Source organism: Dasypus novemcinctus, chromosome 9, assembly GCF_030445035.2.
Source record: "Dasypus novemcinctus isolate mDasNov1 chromosome 9, mDasNov1.1.hap2, whole genome shotgun sequence".
NCBI classification, from domain to species: domain Eukaryota; kingdom Metazoa; phylum Chordata; class Mammalia; order Cingulata; family Dasypodidae; genus Dasypus; species Dasypus novemcinctus.
The window spans coordinates 94,209,869-94,227,866 of record NC_080681.1 but is presented as its reverse complement, the minus strand read 5'-3'; the positions used below and the strand labels follow the sequence as shown (position 1 = coordinate 94,227,866).

Below are 17,998 nucleotides of genomic sequence, written 5' to 3'. Positions count from 1 at the left end.
TTAGGATTATAAAATTATTTTACAGAAAGTATGAAAAATAAAAGGAAAATACATGCATAATTTCACCATCTTTACTAAATGATTATCTTCGTGTGTTTCTTCTTTTTTTCTATATAGTTATTTTTTGGGGGTACATAGACTGTCTTCTGCTTTTACTCCATTTAACGTATCATGTATATTCATGTTACCTATATGGTTTTCATAATTTTTAGTTGTTGTATTATCTTCCAGTGAATGGCTAAGTTAGTTTATTTTACCTTTCTCCTTCTGTGGCATATATATTGTTTTTGAAGTTATTCTTTAACATAAATAATTTTGGGGTGAATTTCTTGGTGCATATAACTTTATCGATATTTTGGATTGTTTTCTTAAGATATATATTCCCAGATATGGTATTATCTGGGTCAAAGAGTTTCAATATGTGTATCTTCATACCTTTGCCAATGTATTTCCAGACATTGTATCATGTTGTACTGTCTTTTCAGAATTGTATAAGAGTACATGTTTCACTTCATCCCTACCAATGTTATTATTATTGTTGTTGTTATTTAGATCTCACCCCTCCCCACAAATGCATTTGAAATTGCATTTTTTTAATGACTAGCAAAGCTGAACTTTTTTTTTCATTTATGGACTTTCTTTTATGTGCCTGTATTTTTAAGTTTACTTTGTGGCTCTGTTTTGCATTTACATGTGATATTAGAAATGCAATTAATAACATTATAATCTTTGAAAGTGTTATGAAAATTCCTCTGAAAGTTACAAACCTGGGAGAGACTTTCTCATTTTATTTTTGATGTGCTTTTCATTTTTTACAAGCAAATCGTGCAGGATGCCCTTAGAAGGATACTTTAACCCTTTTACTGTTTTTGGTCTTGTGTCCTTGCTTTTGTCCTTGCTTTTTCTAATCCTTAAGGAGCTTGAAATGAAGGTTTATGAACTAATTTACTGGAACACCAAGATGTTGGGAGACCCTCAAATCATGAGCAAGTCAATTTGGGAGCAAAAATGGGCAGCAAACTGGTGAGACTTTTTAGCCTCAGTTGATAGCCTTCACTGAAAATGTCAAGAGTCATAAGTAGGTTAGACACAACCAGGAGGGCAGGATTATTATGTGTTGCTTAACATGTTTGGACCGTGTCTGTGACAGCATTGAGGCTAACAATGAAAGAGGCCAATAATCACACCCCACACCAAGAGCCACCCCCTTCCAGATTTGTCAGATTCTGACATCAGAATTAGTAAGTTTTTTTTTTTTTTTTTTTTTGGTGTCTTTTTTGGACACTTGAAATTACAATTAATTAAACTCTTAGTCACCATGGGGCTTGTGTTCTTTGTCTTGTTTTGTTAAATCATTAATAGAAAGAAAAAGATGACAAATGGAAAAGAGGGAATGAACCAGCTCCAGAGAAAAAAATGGAACCTGTTGTTTTTGAGAAAGTGAAAATGGTAAGTGGGAAAGTATTTGTACTGTGGACAGCCTCAGGTATGTTTATGTATATGGAGGGGATGGTTATGAGGCCTTCTGTGGGGTAGGTGGGGTTATTCCATCCTTCCCCTTTGCACCTGGGGTTAAAGGGTTCCACGTTTACATTAAATCGCCTGCTGCCATTTCTGCTTCTTTCCCATTGTCTTGATACTGCCTAATCTGCTCTGCCACACTTCTCTTTGGGGCCAGATGGGAGCTTTGGAACTGCATCTGTCCCATCGGAGCAAGAGGCACATTCCATGCCAGAATGCCCATGCTGTGTTCTGAGCAGATGCTACCCCACAGTAGTCCTTCTCTGTGTCAGACCTTCTGTACTTCACTTTCCCGTTGCAATTAATAACAGTCCAGAACCCAGGCTATACTAATCCACTTGAAGTGATCCTTTCTTACGTTCTTCCTTTCTCCTATTGAAGTGGACACCTTTCTTTTTCCATGGGAAATATCGTGGCTTGAGTGGTAGAGGCTCTTATATAAGAGATTGGAGTCTTGTAGGGAGGAGTTTTTACTATTGCTTCAAGAAGAGTCTTTTATCATCATTCTGAATCACACTGTATGTGGAACACAGTCATTAGAGATATTGGCAGAGTGAATTAGGTAATCTTTAGACTGATCTCCCTTTTGGTGTTAAAGTAGAAGGTTTTCTAACCACTGGGAGAATTGTTGGCTCTTCACTCTTATACTATCAGATAACTACCTTTCTTGGCTTTTTCTGGAAGCAAAAGCTACTACTTTGGTTGGATTCCCCAATCTGTGGTTGTCTCGGTTTCAGAAGGATCTTATGTCTCTTCCGAAAGCCAGACAAACACAGATGACAGCTTTGCTTTATACTTTAGGTTTGGTTTATGCACTTGTGCCTCCTGACTTGAATCTTTCACCTGATACTTTCTGAATTATGTTTCTTTGGTAACCGTTTTTAAATAAGAGCAACTATGGCACAAGAATACTTGTAGCTTTACAGAGGAGAAGGAGGAAAAAGAGTTCAAAAACACCTGCTTATTTCTTTCTGTAACATTTTCACCTTAGCCACAGAAAAAAGAAGATCCACAGCTACCTCGGAAAAGCTCCCCGAAATCCACAGCACCTGTCATGGATTTGTTGGGCCTTGGTAAGAGTTAGACTTTTCAACCTCCATATTCATAGTCAGATTTTTAACCCCATATTCCTTATACATTGTGATCCTGGGATGAGGGATAGAAATGAGATTCTCTAGTTTGCATCTTCTTCATTAAGATTGTTTTCTCATGTTCTTGCTTCTTTGTTTTACATCTAAGCAGTCGTCCTGAAAAGTTTCACTTGATGTTTTTCAAAACGACAGTTCAGTGTAGTGATTAAGAATATGGGCTTTGGAGCTAGAGTCCAACTCTGCCACTTATCTGTGTGACTTTGGTAGCTTACTTAACTTGTGAATATCGCCTTCCTAATCTCTACTGTGAGGGTAATAGTACTCTACTTCAAAGGTGTTGGAAGGATTAAATGAGAAAGTGCATCTAAAGCTCTTAGCCCAGTGTCTGGCACATACTAAGCACTCAGCAAATGCTAACAGTGTTCAGTGGACCAGCACCTGTGAGCCGGGTCGCTTCCCTGTACTTCACCCCTTGCCCTCTAGCCCTTTCATTTTTCAGGTGCATCCTGTTTCTGAAATGGTTTATTACCTTGTGTTTTTTTTCTCCAAACCTTTGAAATCTGAGCTAGAGATTCTGCCCTTTTCAGAAAGAGAGCCTAGCCTTTACCTTTCACAATATTGATGGCTATACTTTGTTTCTGTTCATTTCTGCTGATTAGGTTTATGACTAATTAAGCTTCTAATTTCTGTACCTTTCATTTCTTCCTGAAGATGTCTTATACAGCTTTACCCTTCAAAGAGCCAGTAGGGAGCCAGCCATCCTCTGGGCAATGGTATTGATATAGCCATCAGGCCTGCATTTCTGATGCCCAAGGCCTGAGAGCTGGGCTGCAGGCATCCCACAGTGCCCCCCAGGAAATGTGGGATGAGGCCTCTTGAGAAACCCCATCCAAGATAGACTGTTTCAGAAGTCTAGATTTCCAGGTCCACAGTGGAGCATGATGGGCCTGTTCTGTCGGCTTTTTGTTTGGAATAGAAGGAACATATGTGCTTAATGAGCAATGCTACTTGCTAACATTGATCTCTCTTTCTAGATGCTCCTGTGGCCTGCTCTATTGCAAATAGTAAGACCAGCAATACGCTAGAGAAGGATTTAGATCTTTTGGCTTCTGTTCCATCCCCTTCTTCGGTTTCCAGAAAGGTGAGTCTTGTAGGCTCACCAGGATTAAAAAGCGTTCTGGAAGGATGACTTTGATAACTTCATTATGGAACAAAGGCTTGATTCCTTGGTGGAATTGCACTTTGTTCTTCTTGATTCTTCCTTTAACACTGTGTCATCTCTGTCAGAACCTAGGATTACTGTTAATTCCATTTTTGTCTCCTGTCCAAATATGTGGGCCCTTTGACTGGGCTTCCATCAAAGGTGTGTCAAATTATAGACTGATGCTTTAGATAAGCTCCACAGTTTCATTTACTCCCAGAGAATTTGTAGATATGAAAGACTTGAAACTCTTAATGGCAATCATTTGTAGAATGCCTGCTATATACAGGGCACAGTGCTAGATGTTTTTCATATCATTTTGTATATTTCATACATAATTTCAAATCTTCACCACAATCCTGCTAAATGTATATTTTACAGATAAGTAAACTTTGGTTCAGAAAAGTTATGTGACTAGCTTGTGGCCAAAACTAGTAAGTGGCTTCTGTGGCTACATCATTTGTGGGTTCCCCCTTCAGCATCAAATCACACTACTTTGCAGAAGAGCAGAAAATTGTACTAGAGCTTAACTATCAAGTATTTCCAGATATGTAGATGGTAAAAATGTCAGGAAGCTATTAACTTGAGCCATGAATTTTATTGAAAATGTTAGAAGCAGCAGAGCAGTGAGGGAGGTACTTACAGAGACCCCATGAGGACCATTTCATTTCTCCCCCTGCTCTCCTTGCCCCAAGGTTGTAGGTTCCATGCCATCTGCAGGGAGTGCCGGCTCTGTTCCTGAAAACCTGAACCTGTTTCCTGAGCCAGGGAGCAAATCAGAAGAAACAGGCAAGAAACAGCTCTCTAAAGACTCCATTCTTTCCTTGTATGGATCCCAGACGCCTCAAATGCCTGCCCAAGGTAGATTTCATGGGGAAATGAGTCATGGCCACGTGCTTGGTAAAGACATGAGGACTGAAATGCAGGAATTGTTTGTAGTAATAGGGGCCATTGCTTTGGCTGCTGAGACATCATACTCCAAACAAATCTGAACATTTCTTTGAAGCCACAAGTGTCAGATAGATATTAGCATACCTCAGATCCATACTTCTGTGGGTCTGGTTCACACCTCAAGTTAGACTCAAGGTCTAGATTCTGGACCCTAAAAAGGAAGTGACCGGGCCAGCAGCAGCCCACTAGTAAACCATAGCAAGTCTTGAAGGGAAGCTAACTGATTTGCTTTTTAAAGAGTGTTCTGACTTGAGAAATCCTGAAAAATTCTAGCTGGAAAGGAGTAACCAGTGAGAGTTTGGGCTGATTTTGTGTCCTTTCCTCTTTAACAGATCTGTGTGTATGTTTTCTTGGCAGCAATGTTCATGGCTTCTGCTCAGATGACATATCCCACAGCCTACCCCAGTTTCCCTGGGGTCACATCTCCTAGCAGCATAATGGGGAGCATGATGCCCCCACCAGTAGGCATGGTAGCTCAGCCAGGAGCTTCTGGAATGGTTGCCCCCATGGCCATGCCAGCAGGCTATATGGGTGGCATGCAGGCATCAATGATGGGTGTGCCAAATGGAATGATGACTACCCAGCAGGCTGGCTACATGGCTGGCATGGCAACTATGCCCCAGACGATGTATGGGGTTCAGCCAGCTCAGCAGCTACAGTGGAACCTTACTCAGGTAAGCTACCCCAGTTTACTCAGGACAAAGTTTTGAGCCTTCCTCAAGGCCATCTCACTTCTGGGATCATTTGTGACTCTTCTTTATCCTTTGGATCCTTTCAGCGTTATGAGATAAGGCCAGAGATATTCTTAGGTTTGCTTTTTACCCCCACTAGGTTTATCTAAAGTTAGATTTTCTGAGGAGTTCTGGGTTCCTATAATATTATTGTACATCTCTAAATCTAAATCTCTCCACGTATTCTCTAAAAACAAAACCAAAAAAACTATACAGATAAAAAAGGTGGGTAGATAAAACCATCCATAATCCACAACTACTCTTCTAGTTACTTTCATGGCAACAGGCATGTATATACTCAAATCCAGCTGAGCCACCATCAGGGTGGAGAATTCAGAGGACACTATGTGAAAAGAGGAGAAGGAGCAGAGACATAGAGTTAACAGAACACAGATAAAAATCACCCCCAGAAAGAGTAAGCCCCACTTTAAGTGAAAGCATACCAGGTCTGAGACCTGGTAGAAAAAACCCTAGTTACTTGGGGCATCAAAAATATGCAGGATTAGAGATGGGAACCTTGGAAAAGCATTACTTTTGGAGAGACAGGTATGATTTAGGAAAAGGAAAGGTGCTCTTTGGAGACCTGGTGGGGAAGTAAAAGTAGGAAATAAGATATAGATAAAAGAATCACAAAATCAGAAGATACACCATCCTCCTCTTCCCAAGTAATCATTTCACTGTACTAACAGAAGGTGCTTTTTAAAAAAAAGATTTACTTATTTCTCCTTCCCCTTGTGGTTTTGCACTCACTGTCTGCTGTCCATGTCTGTTTGTTGTATGCGCTCTGTGTCTGCTCATCACCTTTTTAGGAGGCACTGGGAACCGATCCCAGGACCTCCCATGTGGGAGGTAGGCACCCAATCTCTTGAGCCACATCTACTCCCTGCTTGTTGCATCTCTCTCATGCTTCCTTGTTGTGTCCTCTTGTTGTGTTATCTTGTTGCCTTAGCTCACTGTGCCAGCCTGTCGCATCAGTTCACTGTCTTGCTTGTCATTAGGAGGTACTGGGAACCAAACCTGGGACATCCCATGTGGGAGGGAGGTGCCCAATCACTTGAGCCACATTCGTTCCCTGCTTGTTGTGTCTCTCATGCCTCCTCGTTGTGTCCTCTTGTTGCATTATCTTGTTACCTTAGCTCACCATGCCAGCCTGTCACGTCAGCTTGCTGTCTTGCTTGTCTTTAGGAGGCACTGGGAACTGAGCCTGGGACCTCCCATGTGGTAGGCGGGCACCCAACTGCTTGAGCCACATCTGCTTTCCAACAGAAGGTGCTTTTGACCTAAGAAATCCAGTAAGCCTCCCAATAACCCTTATGCCTGTCTATATTATTGGTTTTTTTGTTTTTGTTTTTTTAATTTCTCTCCCCTTCCCCCTCCAGTTGTCTGCTCTCTGTGTCCTTTCGCTGTGTGTTCTTCTGAGATCACTTCTATTCTTTTCAATGGCACCGGGAATCTCTGTTTCTTTTTGTTGCATCATCTTGTTGTGTCAGCTCTCTGTGTGTGTGGTTCCATTCTTGGGCAGGCTGCACTTTCTTTCCTGCTGGGTAGCTCTCCCTACAGGGCATACTCCTTGTATGTGGGGGCTCCCCTACGCAGGGGACAACCCTGCATGGCAGGGCACTCCTTGTGCCTATCAGTACTGTGCATGGGCCAGCTCCACACGGGTCAAGGAGGCCCGGGGTTTGTACCACGGACCTCCCATGTTGTAGGTGGACGCCCTAACCATTGGGCCAAGTCCACTTCCCTATATTATTGGGTTTTTTTTGTTTTGTTTTGTTTTGTTTTTTTAAAGATTTATTTTTATTTATTTAATTCCCCTCCCCTCTCCCGGTTGTCTGTTTTCTGTGTCTTTTTGTTGTGTCTTGTTTCTTTGTAGCTTCTGTTGTCGTCAGCGGCACGGGAAGTGTGGGCGGCGCCATTCCTGGGTAGGCTGCACTTTCCTTCGCGGTGGGTGGCTCTCCTTAGTGGCACTCCTTACGGGTGCAGCGCGTGGGGCTCCCCTACGCGGGGGACACCCCTGTGTGGCAGGGCACTCCTTGCGCGCATCAGCACTGCGCATGGGCCAGCTCCACATGGGTCAAGGAGGCCTGGGGTTTGAACCGCGGACCTCCCATGTGGTAGACGGGCCAAAGTCCGTTTCCCCCTATATTATTGTTGATCCAGAAAAATAAGGTACTATAAAATGAGCAGAAAGTGGCAGCTGACATTCATATAAAACTAGTTTGAGAAAAAAATAGGAAATCAAAACATTGCAGACAGTGAAAATTCTCCCCCCTCAAAATAGTCATCAAGCAGAAGAAAACTGTTACACAATCCACCTTCCTGAATTAAATGTCTTTAAACAAGCATTTGCAGATGAGACAAAAACATTTGAATTAGAAATTCAAAAACTTAGAATCTGAGGAGAGGGTATAGCTCAGTGGATGAGTGCCTGCTTCCTATGTATGAGGTCCTGGGTTCAATCCCTGATGCCTCCTAAAAAAAAATTTAGAATCAAAATGAACAAAAAAAATAAAAGTTGTGAAATGAAAGTTAACTAAATTCATGGGAAAACTTGAAGAAAAAGGCAAAGTTATCTTAGAAATAAAGACTGAATACAAATTATCCAAGGGAGAATAGATTCAGCCAGTGATATATTTGGCATGGGAAAAGGCATGAAAATAGCTAAAAGAATGAAAATTAAATAGAGAAAGTAGTAAAAAGGGTCAGCAAAAAAGTGATACAGAAGATAGTCAAAGAAGGCCTAATATACACATACTTGGAGACCAAACAAGAAAAATGAAATAATGGGACAGAACTAATATATTTAAAGCCATAATACAAGAAAAGTTTGTAGAAATAAAAGACCTGGATCTAATATTAAAAGTTCTTCTGTGTATCTGGGAAAATTTACTTTTCAAAACAGCCAACTCTTTTTTTTTTTTTTTTTTAAGATTTATTTATTTATTTCTCACCCCCCCACCCCCCACCCTGGTTGTCTGTTCTCTGTGTCTATTTGTTGTGTCGTCTTTGTGCGCTTCTGTTGTTGTGAGCAGCATGGGAATCTGTGTCTCTTTTTGTTGTGTCATCTTGTTGTGTCAGCTCTCTGTGTGTACGGTGCCATTCCTGGGCAGGCTGCACTTTCTTTCGCGCTGGGCAGCTCTCCTTACAGGGTGCAAGCTCTCCTTACGGGGCGCACTCCTTGTGTGTGGGGCTCCTCTATGCGGGGGGCACTGCTGCGTGGCACAGCACTCCTTGCGTGCATCAGCACTGAGCATGGGCCAGCTCCACACGGGTCAAGGAGGCCTGGGGTTTGAACCGCGGACCTCCCATGGGGTAGACGGACGCCCTAACCACTGGGCCAAGTCCACCGCCAACAGCCAACTCTTAACACATATTCCAATAAACTTTTAGATTAAAAAAAAAACAAAAAATCTTCAGGACTCCAGCCCTCTTCCCACCTCTCACCTCCCAAAATCCAAGTCATTTACAAGGGGATATGGGTGGGAAACCCAGATTGACATCAGACTTTTCCACAGCAACATACAAAACAAGACAATAGAAGTAGCATTTTGAAGACACTCAAAGGATTTTATAGTCAACCAGGCTATCCTTTAGGTATTAGGGCTGTAAGAAAACAACTTTAAAAACATTTTTAAAAAATTTATAAACACTATAATCATCAAGCAAAAACAACCTCTTTTCCTGGTAACCTCTAAACTACTTTCTGTCTCTGTGAATGTGCTAAAGAAAACCATTTTAAACATGCAAGAACTCAGAGAATATCTTATTTAAAAACCCTTCCTGAGGACTCTACCAGAAGATAAGCTTCATCTGTCTAAGAGATAGTAGTGATAAGTTAAAAAATTTGGTATGGGATAGAGGAAGGAAAAGCCTTCTTTACTGAAGAATGCTAATTAACAGATGGGGTTCACTGCCATGGCAGATGGCCCTTCTTTGGAGCTGGTGTTTCTACATGATGGAATTGGACTCGGAGGGGATCTCTTCCCACAAGACTTGCATGCTACTTTATTGGAATTGTAGTTGGTGCTGGGGTTTAAGATATATTTAGGAGATTTGAATCTCTGGACTGATAATAAGACACCCAGGCCCAGATCCTCAACAGACTTCAGCTCCTATACTCTGGTTTATTGGACTGACCCCACTCAGCTAAGATGGAGTTGAAGAAGGTCAACCACCACACCATGGAGCCTAGAGTGTCTACAACTGAAAGCAGGAGGAGTGCATCCAGTATCCATGCGGAATCTAAGCCCCCACTTGACATAGATGTGCAATGGACACACCCAATCCAATGTCCACAGAGAAAATGTGGAATGGGTGTGGGAAGGGTAGCCATGGTGGCTGCTGGGTTTGGGGAATGGGAGGAAGAGATGAGATGTGGAGGCGTTTTCTGGACATGGAGTTGTCCTGGGTGGTGCTTCACGGACAATTACAGGACATTGTTGATCCCCCCAGGGCCCACTGGATGGAATGTGGGAGAGTGTGGGCTATGATGTGGAACATTGACTATGGGGTGCAGTGATGTTCAGAGATGTACTTACTGGGTGCAATGGATGTCTCACGATGATGGGAGAGAGTGTTGCTGTGGGGGGAGTGGGGGGTGGGGGCGGTGGGGTTGATTGGGACCTCATATTTTTTTTATGTAATTTGTAAAAATAAATAATTTTAATTAAAAAAAAACACAAATACAGAAGGAATGGGATATTCACACATTCCCAAAGAATATTCCTTATATTACTTATTAATTACTATGAGAAAAAACATGATGGATACTACCTGAACCAAGAAATCAAACTTAACAACACCAGTAATGGGACAAATTGATACCATGTGTCTCCTGATATCTTGTACTAAGGAGGACATAATATCATCCTATGTAGAATTCTTGCCAAAAATATTTAACCTGGATCCAATCATGAGGAAACCATGAGATAAATCCAGATTGAGGGATAATCAGCAAAATAACTGACCAAGAGTTTTAAATATGGCAAAGTCAAGAAAGAAAGAAAAAAAGTGAGGAGGGGAGGGACTGTTGTAGATTAAAGGAGACTAAAGAGATATGATAAAGAAATGTAACGTATTAGAATATTCTATTAAAGTTAAATTTCTTGAGTGTGTTAATTGTATTGTGGTTCTAAGAAAGTGTTCATTCTTATGAGGTACCACTCCTGACTTATTAAAGGGCGAAATATGAAATCTGCAACTTTAAGTGCTCATCAAAAATTTTTTGACATACAGAGAGAGAATATGACAAAATGTTAACAGTTGTTGAATTTAAGGAAGGGATACATGGGTTCCATTCTACTATTCTTTTAACTCTTCTATATGTTAGAAATTTTCTTTAAAATTTGGTGGAAGAAAATAGACCTTCTAGAGAAAATAAACTTATGCAGAAAAATGTACTAGGCTCGGGAAATTTAAGCTGTTTTTCTTTGAAAAAATGTTTCTTCTGTTCACTGCCAGGGGCCAGTTTTTCGATCAAATTCATAAAGAGGCCCCCATCTCCACCTAGGCCTTATCCTGCTGACTTTTCTCCCAACCCTTTCTTTTCTCATACACTGAAGACACTTTGCTCTTTGTTTGCCTTCCTTTGTTCATTCTGAACAGTAGAGTTTCTTTTTTAACTCCTTGCCTCTGCGAAAGTGTGCACAGCACTTTCACTGGCAATAATAATCACAGCTGGAGATGAGATGGGAGCGTCTGGATGGAGTGGGGCTTTTCTTTATATTCTCTGGCTTGACTGTGGCAAGTTAACAATAGGCCCCTTCTATTAAGGATGAGGGGCTGGAAAAAGAAAAGGAGATTAACTTCTCATCCTGCTTTTATGTTGTCTAGATCCAGGATTCCTTTCTTATCCTAGAAAGTCCCCCACTTACATGGTCTCATGTCCTTGAAATGATCTGACTATTAAGGTCCAGGGCAGTTATGTGCTATAACAAAGTTTCCCTTTGTCTTGTTCTCCTCCTCCCAGCAGTCAGAAGGACTCCTATCCTGCCTTTGCACTAATTGGCTGAATGTCCACAGCCTGGTCTGAAAGTCTCCTCTCTCCCTTTCAGATGACCCAGCAGATGGCTGGGATGAACTTCTATGGAGCCAATGGCATGGTGAACTTTGGACAGTCAATGAGCGGCGGAAATGGACAGGCAGCAAATCAGACTCTCAGTCCTCAGATGTGGAAATAAAAACAAAACACCTGTGTGGTTACCATCCTCCTCAGCCCCATCTCTTCCACCTTACTCCCCTTTCCTCACCTCCTGCCACCCCCATCCCCCTTTCTTACCTCTCTGGTTTAGAAATTGCTCAGTAAGTCATTTGGAGTTTGGCATTCTACCCAGTTCCAACACGCAGCCCTCTCTGTTGCCTTATGTTGTACATGTCCCCTTGCCATCCTTACTTCTCTCCCCAGCCTCAGCCCCGAGTCATCTCCTGGAACCAGCACCTTAGAAATCGTCAGAAGAAGGCACTTAAAACTGTGGGAGAAATGTACACACCACTGAGTAGCTTTCCCTCAAAGATAAACCTCCCATCAAACCCTGGAGACAGATTTTAGTTATTGTGTTTTAGGCAAAGAGAAGAGGTTTAGAGGTCCTTCTATATGTGTCAATAAGCTGTTTCTAAGTGTTTAAATTTTGGGCTAAGGGGGGGAGGCATCATATGCCCATGATTTATGGGAATTAAGAAAGTACTGAAATCAAATTTAATATTCCATGGGTCTTGGATCAAGTTCTGAACAAAAGTATATTTTGCTTTGTCCTGAGCTGCTCTTTGGATAAGTGGCTTCAGGCTTTGCTGCTTTAGCCAGCTGTGAATAAGCACCAAAGACTTTATGAAGGCTCCACCCAAACACGCACCCATTCCCCACCTCCTGCCATGGCTGGAGGACCAGCCCCCCACGGAGGGAACTCAGTGTAAAGTGTGTACCTCTTGTATGTGCGTATGTGTGGTTTCTGCCTCCTGCCCACTCCCCATCTGCTCTGGGTGTTTTTGGTTTTTTTTGTGTTTTTTTTTAAGTTATCAGTTTATAACAGAGAGGAGTTAATTTATCAACAGCTTACAACTGTTGCCAGTTTTTCTTACAGTTAAAAAAAAATTGCAATCTCATTTATAGCTGCCAGTTTCCTTTTTCCTCTCTCAATTTGCCAGTCACTCTTTCATGCCTATGTGTCCGAGTGCTCTTTTTCCCCACCTTTTCCAGGTATATGAGGCAGAGAGCCTCCTAGTCACTATTCACCCTACCTGAAAATGAAAACAAGAAAACTTTGCTTAAAAAATCTCATCTGTGGCAACCACAATTCCTGTTTGCCTTTCTCCTATGTATGTGTAAATTCCTTAATAAATATCGCAGGGAAGGACTGCTTGCTTGGCTCTTACTGTGTCATTCTTGGAAGAGGGTGGGTTGGACCCAGGTGTTTATTTTTCAGGGGCAATTCCTTCATGTACTATATTAAAACAAAACAAAAACAAATATACTGGGCATACCCAAGGGCCAGCCCCAGGTCAGGCAGTCAGAAAGGGGGTCTTTCTAGTGATCTGTAGAGTTGTGAGCTGAGGAAACCAAGGAGTTCTGCTGCACCTGCCGTAGTTACAGAACATGAGAACCAAAAGCACACTGTTTTCCTTTTTCTTTTCTTTTACTCTGGACAGATGGAGAAGCTGAGACCCAGAGAAAGGAAGTGGTTGGCCAGGGGTCTACTAGAGAGAGAGCCCTGGGCAGGTCCGCAGTAGACTCCACATGTCCGGACTTCCCACCCCTGTTCTTCTCCTATACCATGGCAATTAAACAATGAATTAAAATTGCTCCCTGCCAAGAGAGCAGTACCCTTACCTGGTAAAGGTAATTAAGCCCCAAGATAGAAGCGGGACCTTCTGAACCAGCATCAGGAATTAGATAGAGCTCTTATCCTGGGGGCAGTGTGAAATACAAAAGGCGAGCAGTCTTTAGTCTGTTTCGTCCTCTCTCACTCCCTTTCTGCTCTTAACATGAGGGATTTTTACTGGCTTTCTTTCCTTTCTCCCTTCTTTCCTCCTTTCCTTTTTCCTTCCGGCCTTTTATCAAACCTTTCGGTACTGAGAGATGTAAAGTGAGAGAATAGCACAGTGGCCAAGAAAGTGAGCTCTGGATCTTGGGGCCAGTGTTCATATCCCACCGAGGTCCTGAAGCTCTAAGTCTCAATGTAAAATGGGCTAATAGTAATACTTAAGGGAAAATGAAGCAATTCCTATGATGCGCTTAGCACAGTGATGGGCATTTAGTAAACATTCAAATGTTAGCAAGCATTATGTGTCAGCCTATGTTGGGCATTGACTCATTCAAGTATTTAGTAAGTGTTTGCTTGTGCCAAGCACTATCAGGCTCTGGAGATAAAGAAATGAACAAAAATTCCCCAATCTCATGGAATCTTCTGGTAGGAAAGATAGGAAATTAAACATGTAAATAAATCTCAGGTAATAATAAGAACTATGAGGGAAGTAGACAAGGTAAGGGGAAAGAGTGGGTATGGAGCCATTTGGATGGAGTAGTCAGGAGGAGGTTACATTTAAACTGATTTCCAAATAATTGGCCCATCATGTGGAGGTCTGGAGAAAGAGCAGAACAAGGGTACAGGTCTGCACTGGAAATTGTTTGGCTGGAGGTATCAGGTTGGAAGTCATCCTTGTATGAATAGTATAAATAGTATAAAGCCGCTAGACCAGGTAAAATCACCTAAGAAAAAAGTATAAAGACCAACATAAAGCCTTGGGGCCCATCAGCTTTTAGAATTCAGGAAGAGTAGGTAGGAAAATAAAAAGATGAATCTGATATAGTTCTTACTCTTAAGAAGCTCACAGTCCAGAGGAGTAACAGAATGATCATTTCTTACACAGTGTATTATGGGAGATAAGGAGGGGTACCTAGCCCAGTCAGGGAACCCTTCCTAAAGGACACTTAAGGGAGAGGTATAGGAGTTAACCAGCAGGTGGGGTTGGGTGGGCGAAGAGTAACCCCGACAGATAGTACCGTGTGAACAGATACAGAGACTTGCAAGAGCACAGTACATTTGGGGAAGCACAAGCAGTTGAATCTTCCTAAGATGTGATATAAGTCAGAGTGCAGTGAGAGGTGAAACTGGGGAGAGGTCAGGGGCCAGATCATGGGAAGCTTCTGTGTCCTATGAAATTGAGCCCAAAGTAAACGGTGGAGTGACATGGTCACTTGTGCATCACTGTGAAAAAAATGTGTTTGAAGGAATAAGACCAGAACTAGGGACCAGAGAGATGGCAAGAGCTGAACTAGGGTCATGGTAGTGGGGAGAGAGAATAATGGAACGGCTTAGAGCAGCGATGCATGAACTGGTTTATGTGTTCCACAAAAAGGCTAAAATAAGTTCAGGAAAGACTGCATGTTTTGTCACCACTCATACATCTAGAATATAATATCTGTATAGTGACTGAGAAGTCCTACAATAAAGACTTACTTTTATATGGTTTGATAACATTTATCAACACTGTCTAGAATCCATTTTCCTGGAATATCTTATAATCACAGAACATTATTTTAGGAGATAGAGTTGGGAGGTCTCAGTAAGAAGATGTGAGAGGAGATGGGAAGAGGGAAGAAGATGGGAGAGGAAAGAGTCAAATCTTTCATGTTTCTAGCTTGCATGAGAGAATTTCCTGAATGAAACTGACATTTCTCTCTAGAAGTGGAGATGAAGAATTAGGAGTTCAGATTTAGGTGTGTTGAGTGTGTGATGCCTGAGATATATCCAGGTGTGGTTGAGTGGCGGGAAATTGGATTTAAGAGGCTGAGGTTTGAGAAAGATGTTGGACTGGAGAAATGAATTTGGGACTCAGTCCCATGGAGGTGGATGGCTTAGGGTGGGTTTATATAGTCAGAGCAATGGGTTGGGGGCAGAACCGTGGGAAAAACATCAATTTTTAGTAGGAGTTAAGGAGGGAAAGGCCCAGGAAGAAGAGGAGGTGGAGTAGTACTGAGGAGGAATAGAGAGTTCTGGGGGTAGGAGTGGGGGAAACAAAACAGCAAAGTGCAATATCAAAGAATCCTAGGGACTGAATATCAAGCAGGAGAGGATGATCATTAAATGTCAAACTCAGCAGGGAAATTCAGCAAGGTGAAAATAAATTATTACTGAACTCAGCCTTTGGAAACTTTTGCAAAAGTAGTTTGAATGGGTGGTGGGGCCAGAAACGAAATTGTGGTGGGTTGAGAAATGAATGGGAATTGAAAAAAGTAGAAAAGCAGGCTCTGTTAAGTTAAAAATATGTTGATGGTTGTACAACTCTGTGAATATACAAAATTCTACTGAATTATACTTTAAATGGTCAGTTTTATGCTATGTGAATTACATCTCAATAAAGCTGTTAATAAATAATAAATAAATACTCTCCATTATGACCTATAAGGCCAGGATGGGATTTAAGAATAGCACAGATCCCAAATGGGGTTGCATTCTTCAACCCTGAAATAAATATGCCAGCTGAATAGCTCCATTAGAGTGATATACAAATGAATATATATATATATATATATATATGCACTCAGATTTTAGGAATTATACTTTAAAAAAAAATAGAAATAGAGAGTATAAATTCCAAACAAATAAAGAAGAAAAAACTGGAATAAGAAAACACAAACATAAAAATTTCAATCAGTACTCGTGCCCCACATACACCACAAGAAAAGGAATCTGTGGGCAACAGATTCTTTGCCCTCCAATTACTTTAGAAACCAATAACTTAAAAAAAAATAGAAAACATGTATTTGGAAATTTAAAAATGACAGCAATAAGTATGCTAGACTCCAAGAAATCATAGTGGGGAAAAAGGACTAAATAATAGTGAAAAACTACATATCAAAACTTGTGGGATGCAGTGAAAGTGATATTTTAAAGTATAGAGCCATAAATGCTTATAGTAGAAACGAAGAAGGACTGAAAATTAATGACTGGAATGTCAAGCACCAAAGAATTTATCCAAAGTAAAAGAAATCCTTTATAGATAAATAAAACCAGAAATTGTCTTTTTTTTTTTAAGTACATCTAATAAAGTAGGAAAATCTTTAGAAAGAGTGATCAGGAAAATTTCTGTTTCTGGCAAATACTTGGAGCAAGTCTCCCTCTGAAAACAACTGAAAAGTTTGGATAAAACAGTTTTAATTCTGTTCAAGTGAATCTTCAAGCTGGTCAAAATGTAAGGGATAGTTAATCCGAAAACTTAATGAAGGCAAAATCCTAGGGAGCAAATGGGGCAGTGAAAACTGCTTTCGCTTTGAGCTTATTTATCAAACTAGGTGAATTTAAGCATTAGCTTATATATATATATATATATGTATGTATGTATATATTCATTAGAGAAGTTGTGAACTTAAAAACAATCATGCATAATATGCAGAATTCCCATACTTCACCCCCATACCAACATCTTTCATTGTTGTGGAACATGTGTTACAGATTATGAAGGAACATCATCAGACTATTACCACTAATGGTGATCCATAGCATACATTTGGTATATTTTTTCCATACACCTATTATTAACACTATGTACTAGTATTGTACATTTGTTAAAGTTCATGAGAGAACACTCTTATATTTGTACAGTTTGTGTGTTTATATATATATATATGAGAAGTTGTGAACTTAGAAAGCAATCATTCATAACGTGCAGATTCCCATACAACAGCCGTCCTCCAACAACTCCCACATGGAAGGTCCTGGGTTTGGTTTCCGGTACCTCCTGAAAAACAAAAACAAAACAACAAGCAAAACAAATGAAAGAGCCAACTCAGGGAAGCCGATGTGTCTCAGTGGTTGAGTGCTGGCTTCCCAGATATGAGGTCTCAGGTTCAAACTCCAGCCCCGACACCTAAAAATAAATTACCAATTCATGAAATAAGTCATCATGCAGTGAGTGAACCAGTATAAATGACAGCAGGATCAGGCCTGCAAAAACTTCAGATACTGGAATTATGAAAGTTAGATCAAAAGTTAAAGACGTGTTATGTTTCAAGAAATAAAAGGGGCGGCGGACTTGGCCCAGTGGTTAGGGCGTCCGTCTACCACATGGGAGGTCTGTGGTTCAAACCCCGGGCCTCCTTGACCCATGTGGAGCTGGCCCATACACAGTGCTGATGCGTGCAAAGAGTGCCCTGCCATGCAGGGGTGTCTGCCGCGTAGGGGAGCCCCATGCACAAGGAGTGCACCCTGTAAGGAGAGACGCCCAGCGCAAAAGAAAGTGCAGCCTGCCCAGGAATGATGCCGCACACATGGAGAACTGACACAACAAGATGATGCAACAAAAAGAAACACAGATTCTCGTGCCACTGACAACAACAGAAGCGGACAAAGACGACGCAGCAAATAGACACAGAGGAACAGACAACTGGGGTGGCGGGGAAGGGAAGAGAAATAAATAAATAAATAAATCTTTAAAAAATAAAAATAAAAGGTAAGTTTGGAAATAGCAAAGAACAGGAAAATTTTTTAAAGAGACAGAACTCCTAG

The 17,998-nt window shown here is 41.2% G+C and overlaps 1 protein-coding gene across 2 annotated transcripts in view; it reads left to right on the top strand.

Moving 5' to 3' along the window:
* The window catches only part of SMAP2 (small ArfGAP2), a 57,642-nt gene extending 44,790 nt beyond the window's left edge, over positions 1-12,852 (top strand). For both annotated transcript variants that reach the window (XM_004450636.4, XM_058303817.2), the window contains 6 exons: positions 1,363-1,449; positions 2,513-2,594; positions 3,647-3,753; positions 4,509-4,674; positions 5,122-5,438; positions 11,552-12,852. In XM_004450636.4, coding sequence (XP_004450693.1) covers positions 1,363-1,449; positions 2,513-2,594; positions 3,647-3,753; positions 4,509-4,674; positions 5,122-5,438; positions 11,552-11,677 — 885 coding nt within the window. In that variant the 3' untranslated portion in view covers positions 11,678-12,852. The remainder of the gene's footprint in view (positions 1-1,362; positions 1,450-2,512; positions 2,595-3,646; positions 3,754-4,508; positions 4,675-5,121; positions 5,439-11,551) is intronic.
* Positions 12,853-17,998: the final 5,146 nt, after the last annotated feature.